General features: G+C 45.0%; 3 protein-coding genes across 5 annotated transcripts; all 3 read right to left on the bottom strand.

Annotated features, from left to right (window-relative positions):
- Positions 1–66: 66 nt before the first annotated feature.
- tram2 (translocation associated membrane protein 2) lies at positions 67–6,717 on the bottom strand. Of its 2 annotated transcripts, none has more exons than XM_084700018.1 (11): positions 6,536–6,717; positions 5,039–5,102; positions 4,647–4,756; positions 3,968–4,084; positions 3,724–3,782; positions 3,524–3,608; positions 3,292–3,362; positions 2,686–2,790; positions 1,326–1,469; positions 992–1,149; positions 67–900 (listed from the first exon to the last, which is right to left on the bottom strand). In XM_084700018.1, the coding sequence occupies exons 1-11, from the start codon at positions 6,653–6,655 to the stop codon at positions 824–826; spliced, it is 1,110 nt and encodes a 369-aa protein (XP_084556144.1). In that variant the 5' UTR covers positions 6,656–6,717; the 3' UTR covers positions 67–823. The 2 variants fall into 2 exon arrangements, with proteins under 2 accessions (XP_084556144.1, XP_084556145.1); XM_084700019.1 differs by lacking the exon at positions 6,536–6,717 and adding an exon at positions 6,364–6,405.
- Positions 6,718–8,023: 1,306 nt separating this feature from the next.
- Positions 8,024–13,351, bottom strand: xkr5a (XK related 5a). 2 transcript variants are annotated; one of them, XM_084699214.1, is made up of 7 exons: positions 13,112–13,351; positions 12,053–12,236; positions 11,775–11,959; positions 11,333–11,545; positions 10,660–10,829; positions 10,303–10,414; positions 8,024–9,845 (listed from the first exon to the last, which is right to left on the bottom strand). In XM_084699214.1, the coding sequence occupies exons 1-7, from the start codon at positions 13,206–13,208 to the stop codon at positions 8,896–8,898; spliced, it is 1,911 nt and encodes a 636-aa protein (XP_084555340.1). In that variant the 5' UTR covers positions 13,209–13,351; the 3' UTR covers positions 8,024–8,895. The 2 variants fall into 2 exon arrangements, with proteins under 2 accessions (XP_084555340.1, XP_084555341.1); XM_084699215.1 differs by lacking the exon at positions 13,112–13,351 and adding an exon at positions 12,449–13,103.
- A 798-nt stretch (positions 13,352–14,149) lies between these two features.
- On the bottom strand, positions 14,150–26,670 carry prdm1c (PR domain containing 1c, with ZNF domain). Its single transcript, XM_084700214.1, has 7 exons — positions 26,566–26,670; positions 24,447–24,713; positions 21,330–21,449; positions 19,868–20,140; positions 15,743–16,765; positions 15,470–15,598; positions 14,150–15,281 (listed from the first exon to the last, which is right to left on the bottom strand). The coding sequence occupies exons 1-7, from the start codon at positions 26,590–26,592 to the stop codon at positions 14,709–14,711; spliced, it is 2,412 nt and encodes an 803-aa protein (XP_084556340.1). The 5' UTR covers positions 26,593–26,670; the 3' UTR covers positions 14,150–14,708.
- Between the last annotated feature and the right edge of the window lie 658 nt (positions 26,671–27,328).

The following is a 27,328-nucleotide window of genomic DNA, read 5'->3' as shown; positions in this document are numbered from 1 at the left end:
ATGTCAGTTGGATTTCTTTCTACAGTAACATTGTGCAATGTACATAGTACATATCTATCCTCACCATTTCAGAGAACTGCAATATTTAATAAAGTAATAAACAATTTACCAAACAAAAAACATGGAATAGCATGCGGTATTATCAACATACATGATGCTTCTCTGTAAGTGACCACGGCATAAATGCATTAATTTACACTGACACCACACAAGGCAGATTCCAAAGACTTGACATTCCTTAAGATTGGTCCAATCTCAACCAGGTATTACCCCATTACCCTCAAAATAAACAGTATGTTGTCAAAGCCAGCCCTGTCATTATGTCCCTCAAAGGCAACTGTAGCATCGGCAACATCCTTCCTGTGCAGAATGACCGAGAAAGCAAAGCCAGCTCATCAACAGAACACAGCACAGCAGGCAACTAAGGACAAATGCTTGACTGGTACAGTACTTATGCATAAAGAGAAATGACATGGAAACATTCAATATGATGCTTAGGTACACCGTGCATCACACATATACATAAAAATCACTTTAGTATACAAAGGAGCTCCCAAAAAAAAAAAAACATTGCAGGCAGTGAGGGTGTATAAAAATGAAAAAGAACACTGATGTGAAAAGAGTACATGTCTGTTTGGACTCGAGGGATTGTTTTGGATCTTTCATTTCCAGCATTAAAGCCTGTGTCCGTGGCGACAGAGACCCTGTGTCAGCTCCAGAGACGCTTACAGGATGTGGGTGACCAGCGGCCCCCATTTTTCTGTTGCGGTAAATAAGCCATGGCCAGGGCCGCCGTTTAAACAACGGCCATATCGGGGGAAACTTAGGGGGCCTTGATTTTCTTGGTCCGGGGTGATGCGCCGTTTTCAGCTTTGATGATGCCGTTTTCATGGTGTCCAACTGGAAAAAGGGGATACAGAAAGAGAGGAGATTTTAAGCGACCCAATTTAAAACGAGGTGTCATAAACCCTGTGTGTGTGTGTGTGCTTACGGGAGTCTCTCTTCAGCGGCCGAGCGGGTTGTTTGGTGGCAGCCCTTTTGCGTGCCGCCTGTTCGTGTCTGAACTCTCGCCATCGTCGCAGCTGGAAACGGATGAACTTCCACAGCAGCCAGGACTGGGTCAGACACACCAGCAGCAGCACAGTCATCCTACAGGCACATATGCACACCCATCAGGGAAAGCTGGGCTTTATTGACAATACATTGTCAATGTTCGTGTAAAGTGTGTCGTGGAAAGAATACCACAAATGGGTTTTCAACTGATGTATTATTAGTGTGTGTGTGTACAAAAACCCATCTACCGACAGTTTCAAGTCTTGTCATACCTTAACAGCGCTGTGTTGAAGTTGCCCGTCTCCCAGTCCAGCCCCTGGTTCTCTGCCCGAGCCAACCCGAAGCCAACAGCCAGGAACATGACGGTCAGGGTCACCATCCTCGTCAATGCAAAACTCATCGCCCACAGGTCAAACCTTCACACAGCACACAAAGTCATTTTCAATGAGATTGATCAAGTGCCTCGACTCAAAACCCATTTCAAGGTGCATTTGATTTGAGTTTCTGTCTGTCTTTCTAAGACCAGCCATTGAGTTAATTGTGCAGTGTAAACTAAACCAAATAAAAGTATTTGTTATTTGTAGGGCTGTCCCCGACTAAGATTTTCTTTGGTCGACCAAAACTCGACTAGCACTTCTGAAAATCGGCTAATCGAAATTTGAAACTTTTTTCTTCTATAAATGTCACAATGCTTTTCATCAAACCATTTTGTTTGATGTTTTACCTCACAGTTTTAAGAGATAATATGAAAGAAATACATAAGTAAGAAGGGAGAACATTTTCCCGATCTGACTTGATGTAGCCGTGGACATTCCAGATTCAGCCGCTATAAAATAAGCTATTACTAATAATAATAATACTCATGTCACCAGTCCTGTTGTTACCGAATGCCGATATAATACAAAATGTATTATTTTGTACCTGTACCTGATTGTAATAGATAATAAATAATAACCAATGTACTACAAATTAATAATATTGTATGTTTAACATGCAAATCAGCGCGCTATTCACTGCTTGAAAAAGTGCAGCATGCGAACTTACGTAGAAGCCGAGTAGGGAACGGTGCAACAAAGAAAGATTGTGTTGTCTTGGCCGGAGAAGCTTTGGATATCATTGTTATAATAGGCATATTCATTTTTTAACCCAGCGCATGTTAGTATGAGCGAAGTAGGCCAACTTATGGTTTTCAGGTGGTAGGCTACATCATATTCAATGTCGACCTATGAAAAATAAACCGTTGTTGGCAGACTTTGCATTCAAAGTTTTGGAGTCACCAGGTACTTTGTAAATGATATGCTGCCATACCATAGATTTTTTGCCATTTTGCCTAATAACACCGACAAAATAGGCTATGGCAGAGTTTGTAGTTCGGCAGACAATTCTGCAGAGCATTTTTTTAATTCAGTAATGGTGACACGAGCGGGAATCAGATCTCACACTGCCATATGGCAGCTCGACTAAAAAAATCTTAGTCGACCAAGAGCATATTGACCAGAAACTCGACTAGTCGTCTGAGTGGGGTCAGCCCTCGTCATTTGTAATCATTCTGAGCCTGAAGCTGTGTCAGAAGTGTGATTCTGTATTTTGTAATGTCCTGAAGGAAACTGTTAAATTGGGTGCTGGACTCACATCTTGTGGTGGCTCTCGTCTGTGAAGTAGAAGAGCCTGGCGATGTGGAAGCCCAGTTCGGACAGGTACTGCAAGAACAGGAGCACCAGTCCCACACGGCTCAAACTGCAACAGCACGCACAACATGGACGTGTGGGAATTCAAATACACAGTACTGTGCAGAAGTCTTAGTCATGAATGGATATTGTCTTACATTTAAAAAAGGGTCAAATGATGTCCTAAATAAGATGGTAACAGGATAGATGCAGCCACTTCATTTAGCCATCTTAAATTGTGTAATCGTTCATTAAGCAACCCAGGAAGGAGCTCTACACTTCAGGTGCATCTTGCTTTCAATTTACATTTTCATGTATTAATTGAGTAGATGCTCCTGGGTCACCTTTCAGTAATCAACATCTTGTAAAATTCAGACAGGTCAGGTTAAAACTATGCACTTCTAGTCCTTGACTATCTGCTGCATTTCCACCATTTGAACTGTGTTTTGGATCCAAGTGCTGAATAAATAAACCTAAATATAAACCTAATGTTGTGTGTGAATGTGTTACAAAATCTGAAAAGGCCATTCAGGAAGGGTGGACAACACAGTTTCACCAGATAGGTTCTTACTTTAACAGATAGGCTGCTGAGATGTGCAGCAGATACAAAGAGATGTACTGAAGCTGACGTGGAATTTCCTCCTGTAGAGAGCAAAACACAAGGTTAAAGTTACAGTACACACCAATCTTTTACCAAAAAAGCACATACATTCTCTGTCTATCATTTGCATTCTTCTCTCTTCCACAGACACACACATTCTCCCATGACATTCTTCCTGGTTCCCATAGTCCTCCAAACTGACCTTGCGCACTTTCTGGAAATAGAGCTCTGGCAGGGCATGGAGCCAGTAGGCTAGCTGAGTGAGGTAGAAGAGCTTCACCTGAAACCTGCAGTGCAGAGGTGCAGGTGCACACACACACACGCAACAGTAGTGGATTAGTGGTTTGTTTTATGAGACTTTCAGTGTTTCATCACTGTTCTCAGACCCGAGCTGAGGCCTACCTGAGGTGAACATGAGGATAGTTCTCCCAAAGGCTGCTGGGATGCAAGAGGTATCCTTCCTGATGTGGGAGGGATAAAATGTGCATGAAAATGGGGATTATTTAGAATAAATACTAGTTACAAAGCTTTATCAACTGATTCCAAAACATAAACCTAACATGTACATTATTTCCTAACTTATTTTGTATTCACTTAAAAATATCTAATTTCCACATTTTTCAACCTGTGTGTGTGCGTGTCTTACTGTTATGAGGATATAGAGACTCCACACACTGGACACCAGGTGAAACACGCACAACTGGCCTGACTCGTTAAACTTGGTGTTCTTGCTCTTTGAGAGGTGTAATCGCCTGTTAACTTTCTGGAAGAATCATCACAGAATGTGTAATTAGCACAGGTTTTCCCCAACGCGGGTGGCCTACAATATTGGTTCAGGCAAGGATTATCACCATGCTCTGGTTGTGCGTCCTGGTTAACCCGCCCCCAAAAAAGTTCAGAAGTGTACTGAAACAAAATACCTTGGCCAAACATTTGTGTCATCTACATACATGTCTTTCGTACTTCAGACAAATGATTATCCGTGTCAGTGTTTACCCTGAAAAGATACTGTCCAACGCATATGTGAGTCTTAGGTTGGCTAACTTGCAGGGTTCTTGAGCAGACACGGTCATGGTCAGTAACATTTTACACTAAGGTCAACCATTTGTCCAAACCTCAATCCTTTAGCAATACGAAAACCACATAAATGGTTTAAACTTAGGCCCATTGACACCAATTAAAAGATTTAACACCAGCATAAGAAAGTACTTGCAGTTAAAAGGGTGCAGGATAGACAATTTGGAACGCAGCCACATGTCATTCAGGTTTCAAAAGGCTCAAACTCCCACAATGCAGTGGAAGGGAGGGGGTGGACTAATACTCACATCCAGGATGTACTCCTGCACCACAGCGTGTAGGATGATGGTGATAAAGAAGTAAAAGAGGATGGTGGCGCAATCTCTCCACCCATACTGATAGAGTGTCACCTCGCCCTCTACACACACACAAACACGCACACGCACGCACACACAGCAGAGTGAGTAGAAATACACAGTGTACATTTGTGTATACAAAACAATGTGTTTAAAGTGTGTACATAATTTTTGTATTGGATAAACTAGGCTGACTACTGTACTTCACGATGATTTAAATGTACAAAAACCTTTTTGTGCAATGTTATTCAAGTGCCACAGTAAGTGATTGTGTTGTTTGTAAAAGTATTTAATTAAAAGCACACACACAGCTTGAGCTGGGATTAGGCCACTTCGGGACAAACCTGGTGATAGAGTGCTGATGTTGTACTGAGGTTGAATAAACTGAATGGCAGTCTTTGCTGTTGCCTGGAAAAAGAAGTGCATTTAGTAACTGGTTAGATATGAAATGTGTCGTGGATAGCTTTGAACTGGCCTAAGTAAATATCTGTCTCATTTAGGCATTAGCCTACAGACAGAATTTTAACACCTCCCACTTCGGGTAATTTGACGTTGTACTTCGGAAGTAAATTCCATGGGATGACGGTGCGGTAAAAAAAAAAAAAAAGAAGATCGGCATGACAAGGCTTGCATTGACCAGGATAACCCCTCATCTCGCACTGGGGTGCACACGTAAATCACCAGAATTCCATGCGCGCCCAGCCACAGGTGCCCTGTCAAAGGCAAAGCCACAAACTCCTTTGAATATCTGTTGTTCACAAAAGTTTGTCCTGACAGTGCACTACACTTTCTTTCCGAAACTTGAAAACCCCCTTGACTCATTCGTTAGTCGCACAACAGAGACCCAAACGAATATCCGATTCCGGATAGAAACCTACAATGAAAAGAAGGCTAAAAGCTCCAAAGTTTTCCCAAACTAGACGGAATGAGAGCATTTCGTTTTAGTGGATTTCTCAATTATGCGACAGTAATGGACACTGTCGTCTATTGAGTTAAAGATCTTACAGACGGCCAAGTCAAATGTTTCAGTGACATCGTAAATTAATTACAGCCTACTGTTGGGAGTTAATAACACGATTCATCGAACACGAATTCAGTCAACTCATTCATGTTGAAACAGCTTGCGACCGCAGCTGCCCCGCTCAAAGATTGAGACGTGGCAGTAACCCGAAGTTCAAATTGGGGCAGCAGACTGCCTCAGATGCAAAAAGCTCTTTCATGAAGAGATACAAAAACATTTACAATAAGTATTGGGGGACGGTTTGGCTAAGAAATTCAAATGTTCCTTGCCATCAGACGTTGGCTCAATAACTGAAGCGAAGTCTTCTTTAAATAGATTTATTGCACATTTCTACCCCACAATGACTAGAGCAGACTATTTTGTTGATGGGCTATGCTCTAACCACAAACCAATCTCGATTGCAAATGTAAAAGCCGCTGTAGTGAGTGTCCCATTACGATCATTGAGAAAACGTGAAGATAAATGAGCTAACCGCACTGAGACGAAGAATACTTGAGGAAGTTGAAAGCTACAGTAAAAGTGTATCTCTCCATGATACAACAACGACTAACCTATACACACTGAACCGTAGGAAACAGTGGACCTCTTCAAATGTAGCCAATTAATCGGACAACTTTTTATATAAGTCTGCAAATGACAATATAATACCTTAAAGAATGTAGCCAGGAGTATCATTCAAGCTAGACTGTTCCCAACTGTTTCGTTTAGGGCAATCTAACGTGTACCCAAGGCTTATCTTAATTTGGATCAGTAGCGGACCTGCCAGTAAAAAACAGCTGAGTGAGACGAGGAAAAACTGAGATTCCAAAATTCATCTTACCTCAAACATCAATCCAATCAAAATAAAAATCACCAAACTAAAGACGATGTCTGCATGGTTCTGAATGAGGAATTCCTGGCTGAAGAAAGGATAACTCTTGTTTCTTCTTCGAAATGCCATTTCAGCAGAATGAGTTTTTCCTACTTTTTTCGAAATCCAAAAATGTTCTCACTGAGTTAACTTTCTCATAGATCTGCGCATGTGCAATCTCTTAAAGGGAGCGTTTCAAAAATTCCACTATCCGAGACGATTCACTTAAATACACTTACACAAAAGTATCAGCGAGAAAATACTGAAATAAAATACACGTAGTTTTATGTACAGCCTAAATATTTCATTGTGTATGTTTCAATTTAGAAATGTAATTCTTCATTTTGATTTAATATATTCAATATATTAATATTGAATAAATTAAAACAAAGATCACTATCCACAACATAGGCTACTGTAATATCTATAAAGATGCACTAACCACCTATAACAAAACCATCCGTCTAGCAAGGAAATAATATTTTTCCAATATTATTACAGAAAATGCCAGAAATTCTTTTCAGCGTTCAGAGTTATTTTCTCCACAATTGACCAGCTGCTAAACACTATTATTGTTTCTCTTGATTTTCATTCCCACAAAGAAGGCAGCTTGTGTTTTGTTTTGTTGAGTTCAATTTCTGTTTATATTGGGAAACCACAAAGACTGTGGGTGGAAATACCGCAAAGACTGGCTAAAGATATCGCAAAGCCTGTGGCTCGAGATACCGCAAAGACTGGCTAAAGATATTGCAAAGCCTGTGGCTCGAGATACCGCAAAGACTGGCTAAAGATACCGCAAAGTCTGTGGCTCGAGATACCGCAAAGACTGGCTAGAGATACCGCAAAGACTGTGGCTCGGGATACCGCAAAGACTGCAGCTTGTGTGTTTTTGATTCCTGCAAAGACTGCGTTTTGACTGCCTGTTTATTGTTGAGTTACATTTGTATTTAAATTGGGAAACCACAAAGACTGTGGCTCGAGATAATGCAAAGACTACGGCCTGTGTTAAGAAGGAATTTATTACTTTTATTACTTGTATTATTGTTTTCATTGATTTTATGTAGAGCACCGTGAGCTGCAATTTTTGTATGATATGTGCTATATAAATAAAGTCTTATTATTATTATTGTCATTATTATTACATTTACAAGCTTATTCCGTTTTTTAAATTCAGTATTTTGGCCACTTAATACTCCATTAATTTTGCTTCCATCCGTTGCTCACTTTTAAAACGATTAATCTTTTAAGTGTCTCACATTATTCATTATTTATTGTTCATGATGTTGTCTTCTAAGCATCACCTTAAGACTAGGCCTATATTTTGTAACTTCATGGTCTTATTCTCCGCCAGTTTGAGGCAATTCTGCGGAAGTTTGAGGCAATTACTGTATCTCAGTTTGAGAAAACAAGGAGATGGCCTTTAAGCAAAAAATTATATTTTGACAAAATGTGTGCGTTTACTGAGTAAGAGACAAAGGTTTAGTTCACCTGTTTCACATTGAGGATACATTGATAGTTAATGAAACAAGAAAATATGCTTGATTTCAAACACACCAATAACACATTTATTGCTCATTAAGCCACCTGTGGCTATTACCTACAGATATATGGTAAAATAGGCAAGCACCTGAGGGGAAACTATGAAAACCAGCATCATTTCAATGTTTTCTATATGTGTGGATCTTATTGTTGTTCACACATTTTCCTCAATCAAATGCAACAGGTCCCTGAACAGAGATAAAAACACATTTTCACCAAAAGTTAGAGCCAACTCCTTAATTTAACTCACACTCACATGTGAACATGTTTAAAGACAAAACAAGTGCCTGAGATGTTTCTTTTTTTTTTTTTTTACAGAATTATAATGAAAAACAGCATATTTTTGTAAATGTTTACATGTTCAACATGTGTATCCGACAAAGAATAAAAAACATATTTTTTTGCAACATAAGTAACTTTAAAAAAATGAATTAGCTCTTAGTGTTGAATGTTTACTGAGTCATATAATCAACTTCCCAAAGGCAAAATGTGTCATATAAAATGAGACACCAGTAACACTTCAACATCACACCGTTTTGTCAGCTTGACACAGCAGCCCTGTTTCAAAGCAATGCCTGCCAGTGAGAATGTTCTTTGGGATTAGGGGGTATTCTTAAATGAGAATAATAAAACACACTAGGAAATGTTACATTAGATACTTGTGCTTTTAAGAAGCCAACAAACTCTGGCTTGAGCTTAAATGTCAATGCAGATGGACTGCAGCTGTAGTCCCCCTTCCTTGCTAATCCTCCATTTAAGATGTGGACCACAATTAATCTAGTCATGGATGACTAAAAATTGTCTTCTTCATTACGGTGTGACAGTATCAGCTGCCTCCTGGGGCCTGTGAGGTGGGGCACGCTGGAATCCTGCGTTCCAGAGTCCAGTTTGGGGGTGGAGGTGTAGCGAGGCCCCACCCTGCCCATCAACCCCCGGACATTCCGGTGCAATGCAGGGTCGCTGGGGACAGAGCTGAGGCCTGAGGAGGCATGCTCGCCCAGGCCGCCTGGCTCTCTGTCCAGGCGGGGGTTACTGGTACTGCTTGGGGACTGGGGGTCGGCACTGAAGTATAATGTGGAGCTGGACTCGGTGGGGCAGAAGTAGGGCTCTGGGCTGTCTCCAAACACCGACTTCCCCTCGGGGGAGCTGCGTTTGAAGTCGGACACGGGCGACTCCAGTGGGCTTTCCATCTCCAGGCTGTCATCCTCTTCCTCCTGGGCCTCGTTGGACGTGGGCTCGCTGATGCTCTGGAATTCCTCCTTGCAGTCGGAGAGGGGTGCCAGGCCCTTCCCCAGCGACTCGGAGGTGGAGACCCCGTCGCAGCTGCCCCCAGCCACAGTGGTTGCCCCCCCATCTTTGCTCTTCAGCTCCGGGTTATACTCCTCTATGTCCAACATGGCAGCCACCCCGCCAGCACCGTACGCCCGGTTGATCTTCCCCACGTCTCCTGTTTTCAGCGCCAGCCGGATCAGGAGCCAGTGGTGGTGGTAGCACGGGCACGAGTCATTGGGCCTGGCACCACAACTCCCAGGGTGCTCCACCAGCGAGCCGGCCACCCCGGACAGGGAGAAGCTGCCGTGGTTGTGCAGGGAGGCGGCGGGGAGATTCTTGTCCCCTAGGGATGGCGAGGACTCGTCCCTCTCCAGACAGGTGCTGCCCATGTGGCTGTGGTCGAGGCCCTGGGAGATCTCTGTGGACTTGGGGTGGAGGAAGCGGTAGTACAGTACCAGAGAAGTGGTGCCTGGAATGAAGGCATAAAAGGAAGTGAGATTTGCATATCTAACTGACTACAGTTTCAGAAGATAAATAAGGGTGACAGCGAAAAGTGAGCTTTATCTTAGTGCAATTGGACAAAAGACGGGCAAATATCGTACGGTATGCAGCCAAAACAAATGCAGACCAAGTACATTCACAAAGTATAGCACATACAAAGAGCTTTTTATACAGAGTAGTGTGTTGGGTGCAAGAGAAAGAATGCCTTAGAGGCCACAAAGCAGTTATTCCACAGCCATGAACTGATCATAAACAGTTCACAAAATGCATACAAAGCCAACAGCCTATTTCCTTTGGCTCTCTAATAGCTCTGGGTACACTCTCTGATCTTCCTCTTCTGTAATCTATTACCAAGCCTCCAGCATAACCTGGGGCTTTTGGCTGGTAGTATCACAGAGCCCAGATGCACTGTGACTCACACTTACCCAAAAGGAAGCTGCATAGCACAGCTGTGGGGAGGGTCAAGCTATCCCACGATGCCTCACTGAGGAAGTCAGAGGCAGCCAGCAGAAGAGTGGCGTTCTCCAGCAGCATGACCTAGGAGGGACAGAGGCCACAGCATTAGGTACACAGAACAGGGACTGACATAGTGGATGAAGTCAGTGACTGCAGAGTCAGGAGACAACTGGGGGACACTGCTGTGTACGTGAATTGTAGGTCACAGAAAAATGCAGCAACAAACAGAGGGGGGAAAACGCAAATGGGACAATGATAGACACGGAGACATTAAGCACTCTAAAACAAGCTCTTGCGGGTCTTGTTCCAGTGGACCACAAACGCACCACATAGAATCCGGCCATGCGGAACCGCGATGGTCCGTCTTTGACGTTGAGAAAGAAGAAGATGTGGACCACCCCCAGGGCACTGTTGAACAGACGCCAGCACCAAGGGCCTGTACAGATGTCTGGTTGCTGGGAGACCAGCCAGAAGGAGGCGGTGAGCCAGTGGAAACCTGAAGGACAGATTAGAGATCTGAGTGACATCAGTTTGTGGGACATGAAGGAGAAGACAGCTGTCTCCTTGTACATTGTGATGGACATGCCACACTGTTTTATTTTATTTCTTTATTGTCTGTATTTATGGTACTGACCTGAGCAAACAAATGTCCCTTTTGTGGACAATAAAGAACATCTATTTATCTATGCCAAGAGAAGCTGCCTGGAAAACCCCATTTCCTCATTAGCAGTGTCGGCCCTTCCTACAGGCGACATAGGCAGCCGCCAAGGGCGGCATGAAAAAGGAGACGGCTTCTCGAGTGCATTTAAATTACATTACAGTACATTTTAAAACAAGTTTTTTCAAACGAGTGTGTCGAGACAAACCTTGCCTAGGGCGTCAAATGTGCTATGACCGGCACTGCTTATCAGACCTCTTTGACTAGGACTCTTCCTAAATTTTCCAATGATTTTTTACTTAATCCTCCCAAAGTTGGCACAATTGGAAGCTCTCTCTCACCTGCCACGCCAAGAACCCACCAGTTGAAGACCCGGGCAAAGAACATGAGGCTGGCCACCCTGGCGCCGAGCATCCCGCCCCTCCACAGCAGCTGGCACACCAGGGCAGCAGGGGGCATGGCCAAGTGGCCCGGTCGGATCAGACAGCACGCCCGGCTGTACAGCACCACGGCCCAGGACAGAGACAACAGGCACAGGCCACAGCACATGGCCACTGAGGGGAGGAAGAAGAGAGAGACGGAGAGCGAGCGATAGATAGCGAAAGGGGTAGAAAGAGAGGGAGAGAGTGAGAGAGAAAGAGAGAGAGTGGGAGAACCATAGTAAGAAGACCCCTTTAAAGAGTATGGACCCAGCCCTAGTCATATTTCCTTTCTCTTCAATTGAGTTCCATATGATTATACATGGTCCACCCTCCCCACAACCTTACGTAGCGGCTGTCTTACCTGGAGACATGAAGCCAACATCTGTGGCCACCAGGATATACGTCTGTAGCAGGGTCTGAGGGAGGGTGAGCAAGAGCGCCTCCAACAGGCGGAGGGCAGAAACATCAGCCTGCTGCATCACTGCGGCCCCAAGTTCCCCAGCCGAGCCCTGCATGTACCACACTGACAACATACAGTCCCATAACCTGCCACAAGAGAGAGACAAACACCAGAGGACTGAGATATAGAGCTTTAACGACACATAAAGGCTGGCCGGTTGAGATCCATTTGGGTGTCACCTTTTGAAGATTCCCAAGTGCAGTATATGCATGACTGACAGGAAGCATGTCCTCTCATCACCGTCGTCATGGTACCACTTCAAGCTTAGAAACTGGGCAGCGGTCCCTGGCAACAGCAGTCCGAGGGTGAGGCCTGCCCACTGCATGTCCTCGTTCCATAGGTAAAAGCCTATACAGTACATCACTGTGGTAACACACACACACGCACACTTTCATTATCCTCATATCTGGAAATTCTTTGCATCATTTGAAAAGTAGGCAATGGTGTGTTGTAGTAATTTCTAAAATATGAAATACATTATTTTAATTGAATTTTGTATTTAAGAATTGACAACATTTATATGGTTTGTGGCGAACATTCACAGAAGAGTAGGCTACACTAGCTCTTGGACATACTGTTTCGTTTCCTTTGCCGTGATACCTATTACCGACTCCATCGGTGGAGCCTTTGCGGTAGGGTATTTTTATCCTGTTGAAAGGCATCCGTGTCGAGGACAAAAGTGGCTTCACCCGCACCCATTCACCTCGTCTCTCGTGTCCTGCCCGTGTCATTGATCTGCTTACTCATGAATCTCACGAGCACCTCTGAACGCACTGCACGTCCGTTTCCAGGACAACGGCAGAGAGAAGGGTGCCCCATCGAGCACTGAATGACAGATGCTCAAGACAATGCTTGGGTAGACCATATGACAAACAGTTTTGGAGGACTGTTGTTTAGAGTGTCATTTATATCCTAGGTACTTCTAATATCTACTTTAACAGTGTATGTCCACAATATATCACATAATATTGGGCTCTATGTCTGGATCATTTGCAGGCAATATACATCAAAGTATTGCATCTAAGGGATGCACAAGGTTAGTACTACTAGAGTAGATAATATAAGCGCACCACGAACTGTCACAGAAGCCAGTCTAGCTAGCTCACCAAACCCGAAAGTAGATGCATTACAATCCGACACAAAAGCAATACTGTGCAATTCAGTGTTGGGTGGAATGAGTTAATGTATTATCACTACGTTAACGTTGGCTAGCCTAGCATTCATTCAGATCCACTTACGCGCGCTTCTTTCGGCGACGATAACCAGCGCCGACGCACCAAAGAGGATTGCCTGGCACCACGCTATCCAACACCCGGTCCGAGCTGCCGAGGGCATCGTATCGGCGAACGGCCCAGCGGCTATCAAGATACGCTGATGTGTAAGTCAAATTCAACCGGGATCATTTTTATTGCCATCCTTGACCCTGGCAGATCCGTTAGCTACCTTCTTTTGGCTTCTGCCTGCCTCCTGTCAAAATATCTGACGTCACTCTACGGTTTTAAAGCGGTAGCGTTCCAGTTGAAGGTGTACTGTACTATCATGATGGTCACCTTGGCTTTCGCATCATCGATTTCTTCATCAAGATCCAAACTTTCCTGAATATCACTTCTGATGTTTTAATGTTGTTTTGGCTATGTAGTAATAAACTGGTTATGCCATAGCCCATAGTTTTTTAAGTACCTTTTCACTAAAAAGTGTTTATTTCTTGAACCTGTAGGAGGGACCTTTGCTGACCAAAGGTCTTTATCTTATTAAACAGAAAAAAATTAACTATAGTGTCCACATGTGTATGAAGAGAGAGGATAATGACATGGAAGGTACTGTGACCTAAAGACTTTTCACCCCAACTACTGTCTTTGGTCACAGCTTTGAACCCTATCTTGTTTCCTTTGTTCTGAAGATGGAGGGATGAAAGGAAGGAGGATGAAGGAGTAGGATTGGAGGATTAGCCTTGACTATTATTGAGAAGCCCTTCTCTTCATTACATTGAAATGGTGTTGTCCATTGTTATGCAGCACTCTGTTCTATTGGTCTATGAGTGTATGTGTGTCTGTTTATGAAAAGGGGTGTATTACCCTCACAATTGTGTCATTCTGTTCATTTGCTGGTGACACATTTCATGGAAGCCCCACACCGACATTGAATACATAGATTGGTTGATTGATTCATTGATTACGTGAGTATGAATGACATCCAAACTTTTTCCCCCGCACATCCTCAGGATACGGATTAATACAAATGACTCACATTACTAAGTAGTCTTTATCAAAAGTGAATTTCCTAGAATGTTTTAATAATAATAATATACTGTGGGTGGGTGTGTGCGTCCATGTGTGTGTGTTGACATTCCCCAAAAAGGTGAAAGCTCCCACAGTGCCAAATCCAGTCTGATACACAACCCTGGCAACCACAGGACAACGCAGTTTCACATCAGTACAAAAACATTATATTAACACATTCCCAAAGATAAATATAAAGTAAGGCACGTCATTTTTTATGCACTAAAATCACATCTCTTCAGTTACTCCGCATGGGAATTAAATACAAATAGATATTAGGAAACGTAGTAAACCCTGTTCAAAATATTGGACCTCCCAGTCCACAGTTCACCTGCTGTGGATTCCTTCAATTACAACAAAATGGCATAATAAATTAGGGTAAGGGGTATGTATGATTAATATGCATAGACACATTTATGTTGTTGGGTTTGGGCTCTTGTTGCAAAGGCCCACTCCTTAACATTGTCCAGAGATGAGAGGGCTCTAAAGGAGGTGTTCTTCAAATAGGTCAGCTAACTCCCAGAGATTACGGATGATGGATGACATGAGCTGTATTTCACACCTCTGAGATACAGCCTGTCTCTTGTTTGATGTTGGTCGGATCATGAGGTAGTGTGCCGCTGTGATGCAGCCTGAGGACCGACGATTTCCCCACTACTTCGTAGCCGTTATGTTCTAAAGACAGGGTCTCGCCAGTGCAGCCCTGGTGGCTGGAGGTCACCAGCTCAGTTTCCTGAATCAGAGTGCCGATGCTCCCCTTCTCCATCTCTGCTTCAACCGACATAGCTTCAAGGCGCTCCGCGGCCTCGCTCAGGTCGAACCTGTCGATCTCTGCATTGACGCGGTGGAGCTCTTCCTGCAAGAGGCCATGGGGAAGGTTCGAGGAGGGGGCCGGGGCTGGACAGAAGCCCTGGAGATGTACCTGGAGACTGCAGCGGTGGAGGTAGGAGCGGGAGCAGTGCTGGCAGTGGTGAGGGCGCTCCCCACTGTGGAGGCGTTTGTGGAGCTTGAGATGGACAAACTGGGTGAAGCGGGCCGGACACAGCTTGCACAGGTAGGGCCTCTCCCCAGAGTGCAGTCGCTGGTGGGTCTTGAGGTTGCTGGTGCTGCTGAAACGCTTGTGGCACACCTGAAGATGGAAAGATTGAGGGACAGGCGTAAAAAATTCTAAATGCATAAATGCACTGATGCAGTATTAGAGTAGACCAACTTCTCTAGTAACCCTGAAGTGATTTCTTGGGTACAACAAAGGATACTGGTCCAGTAAAGCAGATATGCTAGTGGACATGCAAAACATGGATCATAGTGGCCCTTTACCTGGCACTCATATGGCTTCTCTCCCGTGTGAACCAGGAAGTGTTTCTGCAGGTGAGCTAGCTGAGTGAAGTCCTTACTGCAGGTCTGACATCGGAAGGGGCGCTCGCCACTATGCACGCGCAGGTGCACCTGGAGATGGTAACAAGAAGGAAAAGATGGAGAGAGATGAGGGGAAATAGAGAGGGACATGGTTACCCCTAGTTGCGTTGTCTATCTGCCATCATCATAAGTTGTTGTCGTACGGTCACCCTGATGGGAATATGGTGAGCTGACCTTGAGGTTTGACAGCTGCCCGAAGATCTTGCCACAGATGTTGCACTCATACCGGATCTTTCCATTCTGCCTGCTGAGGGGATAGGAGAGGGTCTTGTATCCGATGACCCGCCCTCGCTTGACCTTGCGGAGATCTACCGCCCCCCCAGCTAGATGGCCGGACCTCAGAATAGCGGAGGTGGACTTGGAGGGCAGGCGGACTGAGGACACAGCCAATCCCATCGCAGGTGAACCTCCGCTGGGTGTGAGAGGGGACAATACATCCCTGAGGGAGGTGGCCACAGATGAGGCACTGGGGGTAGTTGGAGGAGAGGGATCCTCATAAGGGAAGGATGGGGAATGCTTTAGGTCCCTGTAGCTGTCCTCTAACCTAACAACTGGGTTTCTGAGGTAGATATTAGTTGAAGTTGTGAAGTCTTCGAAATCTTTGCCTCTATTTGTCAGAGTGCAAGTGCTGCCTTTGTTGCTATTGGTCAATGCTACAGGAAGTGCCAGGGGTGTATGCTCACTGGCCGGGGGAGGCGGGAAGTGCAGATAACCTTCAAAAGAAAGTAAGGGATGTGGAAGATGGGATTGAAGTCTATCTCTGAAGTAGGAGTGTGGTTGAGGTAGGATGTGGTTGAGGCTTTGCGGGTAGGTAGGAATGAGGTAGGGTGCATGCCGTAGACTTGTGTTTGATCGACCAGACAGAGAGGACTCTGGGTAATGTTTACCCATGGCAAGAGCACCCAGGTTGTGCTTGACAGGGAAGTGGATATGGGGTGCTACAGGATAACTTGCTGGTCTGACGGGGGTTGAAGGGCCACAGTATCTGACAGGTTTGTAGCTGGGATGGTTGAGGAGGTCCACGCAGGGGTGGACGGGGTATACCACCTGAGGACACAGGGGGAAGACAGGGTGCCGGGATGGGGGGCTGGTGGGCCGTAGGGACCTGGAGGTGGGATGACGCTTGGTGGGCTCCTTCTTGAGGATTTCCGACACACTGTATCCTCTCTTCTCTGAGGTCTTCTCCTGACTCCCACTCTGCCCTGCAGAACAAATCACAAGACAGACTCGTATATTCAACTGTCAAGTCAATAGTTCTCCTGGGAAAGGAAACATTCTGGTCTTCACACAGAAACGGAGTATCGACTGAACTTGCTGTGTAGGATTACCTGGTCATATCTACTCTCGCTTAGTCATCGGTGTCATACCAGTACAAGTGACACATTTATAGGTATATGCCATTCCTGTGCAATACAATCTAGTACCACAGAAACATCAGACACTCATATCAGTCTACGATCACACACTGCTACACACATACACTACACTGCTGTTAGTCTGACATTACCCCTATGGCTTTCACCACACCTACAGACACACACACACACACTCAAGGGAGTACTCCATTATAACCAGTAATTGTGTCAGTGAGATAAAAAGGACAACTAAGAATGTATGTCGGTCTACTATATCTGTGTCAGTGTACATCCACATTTGCAGATGGTCTCATAAAGAGTCACTGGCTGGGCCCTGTGAAAGCTGACACTCCGGGTGAAACAATAGGGGCCAGATCAAGAGACAAGATAAGACTGAAGCTGCAAGAGAGGCCTGCAAGATGTTACAGAAAGCAGACCAACCAGCAAGCTAATGGTGGTTTGCGACATCCGTCAAAAGCACTGTGCATACGTGCGGGACTGGGGCACAGATATACACACACAGATATATACATACAGCCCTTGTTTGTGGTGTGTGCCACATGTGCCTCCCTCCCCCACCACTACCCCCCATCCTGATATCCCAAGAAGTGAGCTCTCTGCAAACAAACAGCCGACACTCAGAGAGATATCAATCTGTCAGCGGGTCGTCTCTTCAGGAAGTTCAAGTCATCACTGGAGCACATCCTCCCCCTCTTCCTCTTCAAGACACACATAAATATAGGGGTTGTGCCAGAGAGCTGTCATCCCGTCAACTAAGCTGAGTTGCTTCACTCTAAGGGCCCTATCTTGCACCCAGCGCAATTGACTAGTTACACCGACACATGTTTAATTCCTAAATATTTCGAAAAGAGGAGGCGTGTTCCGGTGCAAACGTTCCCTGGTGCTATTTTGTAGTTTCAGAAAAAAATTCTGCCACAGACCAGAAAAAACTGACAGTTTAAAGTCAGTAGCTTTAATCAGATGCTATTTTAAGGGCGCATGCTTGGCCCGTGCGCACTGCTGGCGAGCCAAGGGCCTTCTTCCTGCGAGGCTGCGTTGCATTGTTTCGATTTATTGAATGGCTGTGTTACATTTCTTTCAAGTCAATGATTAAAAAGATTTTCATGAGAAATCTCAATGTATGTGAACTTGATTTGAAACAATTGTGGCAATTTCCTCCCACACCTGTTTAACCGAAGCTAATTTGGGTGGGTTTCTTCTCCCATCCCCATACAATGTCACTACTCTGTATTTACGGCCCTGACGAGAACGTCGGTCTCCTCAGCTGTGAACCGCTCCTGGCGTGCGCCTGGCAAATCCAACATCTATTCGCCATGGAACAAGCGCGCCTGCTTTTAAAGGGAATGTATGATGATGCTCTGACTGGTTTAAGTAAGGGATAATGCCCGACGAGGTGTCCGTTATCAGCTGATATTGGACACCTCAATGGGCATTATCCCACTTATACCATGGTCACTTGCCAACGATTTGTTTTTTACAAACATTAATTTATGTTTTTTATGTCAGACCATGGTATAATGCATGTTACACCCAAACCACACCTATGAGTAATGTAGCTACTTCAGACCAACGGATTTTAAAATTTGCGTCGGGCGCAAGAGTCATCAGCCGGTATAATAGCAACAGCGCCAGTGGCGGTTCTAGACAAATTTTACTTGGGGGGGGGGGGGCAGTATTTAATCAGAGGGGCACATACAAAAATGGAAACAAATGATATTTAAACATTAACCTTTAGATGTGTGAGTTCTAAATATTACCGACGCTTCCACCGGAGTGAGTTATTTTTCCAAAACGGAAGCTAGCTAGCTTTAGTTAGCTTCCGTTACCTAGCATCTTAGCATAAGTATCGTAGCAATGCTACTACCTGCTTGTTAGCCTCCTAATTGTACATTTTGAAGCCATACTATAGCTTTTGCCGTATAGTTTTTGTCTATTGGAAAATGATCGGTTGGAATGTTCAGAATCACACATGTGCAACGTTACTCTGTGGGGCTCGCTTTCGAACGATCACATATGTGCGACGCTACTCCTTAACAGGTTAAATACTTTAATTTTGCTTTACATTTAAATCATGCAAACGGCTCCGGCTCTCCCTCTTCAAGCTCCTCAGCTCTCTCAATACCTTGATATGTTTCTCTGACTTTTTTATTTACTGGGGCAAAAAAGTCTGCAATGTCCCTTCTTCTGTTTATGATGACTACTGGAAGAAGACAAATGTGTAAAAAATAAATAAATAAAAAATTGAAGATATATTTGTTTTAGTCAGTCCACTCAGGGGAGCCACGGGGGGGGGGGGGGGGGGGGGGGGCAGGGACATTTTTACAGGGGCACTGGCCCCTGTAGACCCACGTGTAAAACCGCCCCCGAAAAGCACCCCAGTTTCCCCCACAAAGTTACTTGAGTTTCCCGTTTAAACTTGCATTTTAGATCGTTATAATAATACGGCCCTTCGTGTGTATAGTTTGTAAGCATTCATGTAAATCCATTTTTCACAGCCATGCAAAGTCTTGTAATAACAATAGACTGGCATAAATAAGCTTCTGAAAAGTAGAAACAGAACAACTAAAATTGGTTTCACTGTACATGAAAACTACACCTGGAGATAGATCCCCTCTTTTCTTTTCTTTGCTTTTTCTTTGTCCCTGCCAAGACCCTGTGGGCATTACTTTTAATTTGTAAAACTCCCACACAAAGAGTGTGTCAGGCAGCATGCGCGTTGACCAAAGATTCCATTCCTCAGATCCATTATGATTTATAAAAAAACAGTAAAGAGAATCACATGATTGGATTGCTTGGGTTCTCCCCAGCAATACAGACACCATACAGAAGAGACTCATTGACGGTTTGACTTTAAAATATGGAACTGGATTCGTTCGGACTGGATCCAAACTACAACGTCCCACACAAACATATACACTCACACACACACATTCTTCTTACCCATCCTCTCCGTCAGCAGCCGTACCGGGGGTGGAAGGCAGTTGAGGCGTTGGGCAAACTCTGGGCAGTACCACACCAGCAGCTCCTGGCCCGGGCACACAGGCTGTACGGTGTAGAAGTAGATGGCCATGCCAGTCTGGCATGCTGCCAGGTTCTGCTCTTCCGGACGACACGCTGGGTTGACATACCGCATCCAGTTACTCTTGTCCTCATCCAAGCCGTCCAGGATGTGATGCAATCGGCCTTGGGAGAAAACCTGGAGGGCGAGAATTGGAGAGGAAGTTTCAATGATTACACTCACTCCCTGTTCTAACCTTTTTTTAAACTTTTAACGTAAGACATGCTTTTCTATTCAAAATGTTTGGTTTTTGTGATTTTCCTGTTTTTGGGTGTGATTGTCTACTGGAAAAATGACAACATTGCAGCTTGCCCAGTGATAATTCACAACTGAGCATGCTGACAGCACTCTGATTCTTGATAGAACTTTCTCCATCCACCTGATTCCCATACATTTACATTTAGTCGTTTCGCAGATGCTCTTATCCAGAGCAACTTACAGTAAGTACAGGGACATTCCCCTGAGGCAAGTAGGGTGAAGTGCCTTGCCCAAGGACACAATGTAATTTGGCACGACCGGGAATCAATCCGGCAACCTTCTGATTACTAGCCCGATTTCCTAACCGCTCAGTCACCTGACTCCCCTCCCCTTACTGTAGTTGGTACATGAATCAGAGTGGTGACAATTAACCTTGGCTTAGATCATTTAGTTTCACTTTTAACTTATTTCCTGTCTCCCTTGGAGATACCGTTATCATGAGTAGGTTCAGTCATGACTAAAGGGCCATAGGTTGTTTAGACACATGCCAGAACTTGAGCGATGACACAAGCCCTTTAGTCACAGTTTGGTCTTGGGTCCATGCCATTTTTGTTTCAATGTTATAAGTTATGTTAAATGTATGGCTTTGTCTGATCTGTGCAAATGACCAATAAAAGACTCTGATGTCTACATGACGGTATCTCTACAACATCGTGTCATCGCTTATGTTTGCAAAATCAAGTTGTCACCCGCTGGCTCAAAGCCACTTTCTTGCTGAGTCAGTATGAGAGACAGTGCCCACAGGAGTGTGTGTATGTGTGCGCATGTGTTGATGTGTGTGTGTTTGTTTGTCTGTGTGTATTTACCAGCAGCGAGACCATGGCACCACCGAGAGAAGCAGAGAAGAGGAGCTGCCGCAATGATGAAACCAAACATCCGTGTGTTTGTGGAAGTGTGTGTATGTGAGTATAAAGGCAACACACATGGAAAGTACACCAACCAAAATTAACCAACAAATGCTTTTGCTCTCACAGACATCATACAGGATGTCAGAACACAACTGTTAGCCCGCCCCTCCCTGGTCACCCAGTTAAAGATAGAATGTGGCTACATGCTCCCATTGACTTACCCTCCAAAAGTACTTCCTGTTTGCATTCTTTGGGACCGTTTCACTGGTGTAGCTCTGCCCAACCAGGGGGCCAAATCGTGTCCCCTTGGGAATGAGCTCAATGCTGGTCACTCCAAGCACCTGTCCAACACACAGAAAGAGATGTCTCAGACACAAAACCATGGAGTCATTCAGAGAATCTGGCATAAATGTGGACACCCATGTGCAAACCTCAGATTAGATTGATGTGATTCTGTAGAAACCAGTCGTACCTTTCTTGGGGTTAGATTAAGATCAAAATTGGTTTACGTGAACAAGCCACAAACTCATTCAAAAACAACTGCATGGTCACAGGGAAACCAAACTGTATGTCGGTGGAATTCAAGAAAATAGAACAATCACCCTTATCTTGACACATACAACTGAATAAGAGAGTGGTGTAGCTGCATCAGAGGTATGGAAAAACCTCTCGCACATGACAGCCTTTCGATGTCTCCAAAACGGATTTAGCTAGGTAGCCTTGCTCTCATATTGAATATTTCATAAACTAATCCAACGGGTTATCCCTCGGGCACAGAGTGCTATTAAAGTTTTACAGTGACTCTTGTTCTCGCACCTGCAGGCGTGAAACTTAGCCCCTGTCTTAGGCTTCCGAAACAGGGGAGGAGGGAGGATACGGTGTCAGACACACCCTGAGCCATCAACAACACCTTCAGGTCTGTCAAAGGAAATCCAAGTCATTGTAATGCTATGTTGTCCCACCTTTGAAATGGCCGATACTGTACAGTAGGGATGTACTCCAACCAAATGGTACAGTGTATATCAGACCTGGTACTGTAATGTAGGGATATACCATATGCTACAGTTTGCAACAGACCTGGGTAAATACATCCATGCTTGAAAGGTTGTCAAAATAGTTCTGTGTTTTGATTTGCTTTCCAGTGCTTTCTACTGGAAAAGATTATTTGCGAGCGCGACAAGCATTAGACTGTATTTGCAACACTTTGTGTCATCCTGTGCCGTAGACTTTAGTCGCTTAACTGCATTTTTATTGTTTCTTTAGAAGAAAAAATATGACACACATCACACACGCCCAAGCACTCAGTGACTCAGGCCCTCATTTACTAACACATGCGCAGTTTACGCTGCGTCTGTTGATGCGAGTTCGGTAATAGCGCCCGCTATACTTCCTCATTTTGCGTAGTATTTATCAAACCTTAAACTCATCCAGTAGTGGTTAGAACCGAAACTGTACTGTACTATAGCGAGTGGTACGTGACAGTGGAGAGAGAGGTACATGCCAGTGCCTCTACTGTCACGTACCAGTGAAGGCGCTGGCACGTACCACTAGCCACTGTCACCTGCCAGTTGAGGAACTGGCACGTACCACTCGCTACAGTACAGTACAGTTTCTAACCGCCTCTCCACTCATCAGGCAATCAGCGCATACTCCGCCCTAAAGCGCAATTATTGTAGCCTGGTCCTAACCAGACTCTCGTACATTTCATTTGTACAGAGAGTCTGGCCTCGCTCCATTGACAAGCGTTGACTTCCCTGTAGGCAGGCACTCTGTTGAAGTTTAAAACTATTGGATCAGCCAAGAGCCACTCTGATCTGCCATAACCAATCGCTAGCGTTCGCCTTAGCCAATTCCTTCACCACTATTGTAACAGAGCTATCCCGAACCCCGTGGGGAGGAGGGCCACAGCATCATGGCCACCAACAAAACTCAGCAAAACTTGTTCTTGCTCCGGCTTTAGTTTATAGATATTCGGCAGTGTTGCTACAACGGACCGAATGGCTTCGCTCGCATCTTTCTCCGCCGCCATTACGGAACTACAACACAAACATGAAGAACATCCACACCCTCGGGAAAAATGGCCTATTTATTCGCCTTACTTGGATCACTGCTGCCATTGAATAAGGTCAATTTGTCCACACAGGAAAAAGCGCTCCTGGTTTACACCTGCTTTTAAGAGGCGGTAAATTTCTCCCGCAAATTAGAGGCGCGCTCTTACTGGCAGTCTTTGTAAATACCGCAGAATATGTAATTAGGCGCACTTTACGCGTATCCTCCCACCTTTTTGGGTGGAACTCCAACTATCCCCATGACCCTCCCACCAACGCGTGTTGCGGCACGCAATCTGTGATATTACGCAAGTGCGCCCTGTTTGTAAATATCCCACATCGGTGAAGTCAGTCTTTGCTAACAATTAACGCCTGGAAACAGGCGCAAACGGCTTGATAAATGACACACATAAACAAACGCACACACACACCCACCAACCCACCCGCACACACACACAAAGGCCCAGTCTTCGACTGTAACTAATGTGTTTAAACAAGAAACCACATGGGCCCATTCAGGCCGTCCTCTCTTGTTGACAGGAACAAAGTGTCTCCCAAGGCCCTCAACCCAAACATACTTTGATACTTCCCTATCTCAGTTCGCCCTCCCCCTCCCCCATCTTCTCCTCCATTAAACATAACGGAGGAGACCTACTCCGACCTACACTCCTACTGTAACAAACGGAGGGTTATTTACGACCACCAACCCTGAGGTGTATCCACGTGTCTCAGTTTTTACGGTTTTATTGGCGTGCTGTGGACAATGGGGCCGGGAATCCTGGGCAGCAACTAATCATGTGACCTCAGGCTGAGTTCTGAGGGCCCATGCCATTGTCCGGCCCGTCTCCAAGACGCGCTCAGCAGAGAGAGGAGAGGAAAGGCTGAGTTTAGACAACAACTTGTCAACCGTTTCCTCCTCCAGAGGAAGGATGGGGGGGGGCTGGGAAGGGTGGGGGTGAGGGAGCGACGTACGCTGATTTGAACACAAACACCCCTCCTGCATGTCCTGCCATCCTGGCATTAAAACAAGAAGAGAGACGTACGCGGTGTTGGGGAGTGCAACGACGCATGTAAGGCACGAACACACACACCTACAGTATAGAAGGCACAAGCACACACACGTACATAATGCATGCACACATAAACACACAGATCCACACGAAAATACAGAAATGTGCATTCTCACATAAACACACACACAGCCACACAGTCTCAAATTCAAACATGCTCTGGACTTTAGTCACAGGAACCGCCATCTTCGGGCTTGGGCGTGGTTTGTGTCGTACGTACTTCTGTGGACTCGGGACATCGCTTGAAGGCCAGGTTCCTCGGTAGAGACCTCTCTGCTTGCGTCCTGTCCTTGTCCTCCTCTGGGTCATTGTCCAACAGCTGGTCCTTCACCGTGTACGTGCACCTCTCCTCGAACTCGGCCTCGCTCCATGCCGTCATATCCATGTCCCACTCAACTGTCGTTGCCGCTGTGGCGAGGACAACCCCTAGGGTGCTGGGCGACCCCTCTGAGATGAGCATGGCTGTGTCGTGCTGGGAGGCAGAGGCCTGCAAAGAGAGAGAGAGAGACAGAGAGAGAGACAGACAAAGACAGAGAGAGAGTGGAGGATAAGAATGTGAAAGATGACTTAGGTGTGCATCAGGGCTGAGGAACATAGAGAGACCATCGTGTAATGTCTCTGTTGTAGTTTAGTTCTCCTGTTCCATTTAGTCTCATTACCTATTTCGGTCCCTGTCTTTATGTCGTATCCACCCCCAATACCCCCTCCCCACCATGCCTTGTCAACGTTGTAGATAAAAAAAGACAAAAACAAAATCCTCAAGCATCACAAATAACCAGATAAAGCAAAGAGAGAAAGCTTTGTCTTGAAAATGTGCTAAATATGGAAACGCCAGGTGTGAGACTGAAGAAAGGTGCAAGATGTTAGGTGTGAGGAGGTTAGGAGTGGGGGTGTCCTTCCTAACTTTCCCACAACCGGACAAACAAACTTCAAAGCCAGTCGCCCTGACCCATCGTCCCTTCTCCCCGTTCAACCCCCCCACCCCGCTTCCATTTCACGGGGCCCAAACATCCTGAGGGTGCCCAGGAGGCGACCCCCGCCTGGAGATGGAGGTTCCTGTCCACGTCAGCCAACCAGGAGCGGTCGTACTTTCACAAGGAAACCAGGGCTTCTAGGGAAGCCAGACTTCCTCTGAGCTAAACTGGGACCTGGCACCCTGTTCCAGTCACCCTCTTTGTTACTCCCTCCTTTTTCTCCATCTCTCGTTCTTTCTATTGCTTTCTAACTCTCTTTCTCTCATCCTGTACACTATTGTAAGATTCATAGAGATATTTGCCACTCCAGGACATTGTGAAGAGTGCAGTGACACCAAGTATTATATGTATAGAAAATATTGAAACAGTCGATAAAATAACCTTGTAATAAGCAAGAAGGTTAACCATCACTATGTTCAAGGGATTTTATGACTTCATCTTAAATGCATCTACAGATTCAATTTCATTTTCTGGACTGAAGACAAACAATTTGAAGATTAGGGTTAGGTTGTTCTGTGGTCCTGGAACCTGTGCTGTCAAAAATATTGCCTGGTCTTGTATACAATTAAAGTTACCGTGTGAGTGTATTAGTGCAGGTTTTGTAAATCACCATTGGGTAGCAGCAAGGCTTTGTTTCAAGACCCATCCCTTCTGAGAAGGGAGGTCCCCATCCTGCAGTACTTTACACCTTATACCTTTCTCCTCTACACAAACTCATCATTTAACCTTTTTTCAAACTGAAATCCAACGATTGAAAACGTGTTTTCAGTTTTATCTCAAACTGTAGGCGGAAATTTGAATTAAAACTGTCAATGTGAATTGAAAGTATGGATATAAAAAAATTGAACGGTGGCCTTAGTCATACACCACAATATAGAGGCAATGCTCTTGAGAACCGTAGAAAAGTACTTGCTTCTAGATTTAAGATTCGCAAGCATTCAAAGTGCACCTTTTGTGTGTGTCACCACAGCCGGTGGCTCTGAATGACTGTTACAGCACAACGGAGAAAAGTTACTCTGAAAACATGAAACTCTGACACAACTGAAAAAGACTATGAAAACCACACAACAACACACAGCTGGGCTCCAACACAAAGTAGAAATGCCGGAAACTATGAAAGAAATATAACTAAAAACTTGTTTTAAATCTTAACTGTAGCACTTTGAGATTTGTTACAAATGCAAAGTGTGTTACAAATAAAATCTATTATAACAACCACTTATTGATATAAGACAATGTTGTTAGATTTGTGCTTAAAAATTTAATTCTGAAAAAAGACTTCACATTGGCCCTATAAAGCTATACTTTATCACTTGTGTAGGCTGAAATACAGATACGAAAAGTAAGCAATGTTGAAGAACTTACTGTGAAGCCTTTAGAAGAACCACACATAAGGGAGGTTAGCTATGCTCTCCTCGCTTTTCTGGGTTCCTGCACGCAACTGGTGCTACCTGACCTTGTCTCTCTTCCTCTTTTGCGTTTTCTCTCTCTCTCTCTCTCTCTCTCTCTCTCTCTCTCTCTCTCTCTCTCTCTCTCTCTCTCTCTCTCTCTCTCACACACACACACACACACACACTCACACACACACACACACACAGATGACCCCGTTTGTTCTGTGAGTACCCGTGCAGCAGAATGACAGACCTACGTGTGTGGAGAAGATCAATGTCTCTCTCTCTCCACAGTCCCAGAGGAGGAGGGTGGGTGTGGAAGCCTGCCCTCTCGTCCTCCCTCCCTCCCTTGGTGACTCCTCCTCAGAGCAGTGAGCTGTTCATCACCCATCCGTCCTGTGCCCCAGGGGCAATGACTCTGATAAGAACAAAAACAGAGCTTTCTCCAGGAGGCATTACATCCTGTCACACAGATATGTCCGGTTCAGACATATATATCTCAATTTTCTCTGACAGCCCCACCCCCCCCCCATATTTCCTGGGTGTGAATGCAAATCTAAGGTGCGTGTGTGTGTCAAAGTTCATGAAGAATGGGGACGGGGGGTTAACCTTGTATTTTTTCCAAGGTATGGGTGGGTATGGTTAGAAAGAAAATGATAACATTGTGGGTTTGGAGGTTTGGTTCTGACACTCTCCTGTGCGTGTGTGTGTTTTTTGTTTGTTTATGCATTTGTCTC

This window comes from Hypomesus nipponensis, chromosome 6, assembly GCF_054491055.1.
Source record: "Hypomesus nipponensis isolate SF chromosome 6, ASM5449105v1, whole genome shotgun sequence".
NCBI lineage: Eukaryota > Metazoa > Chordata > Actinopteri > Osmeriformes > Osmeridae > Hypomesus > Hypomesus nipponensis.
The sequence above is the reverse complement of the archived record's forward strand: the minus strand, read 5'-3'. Positions and strand labels throughout refer to the sequence as shown.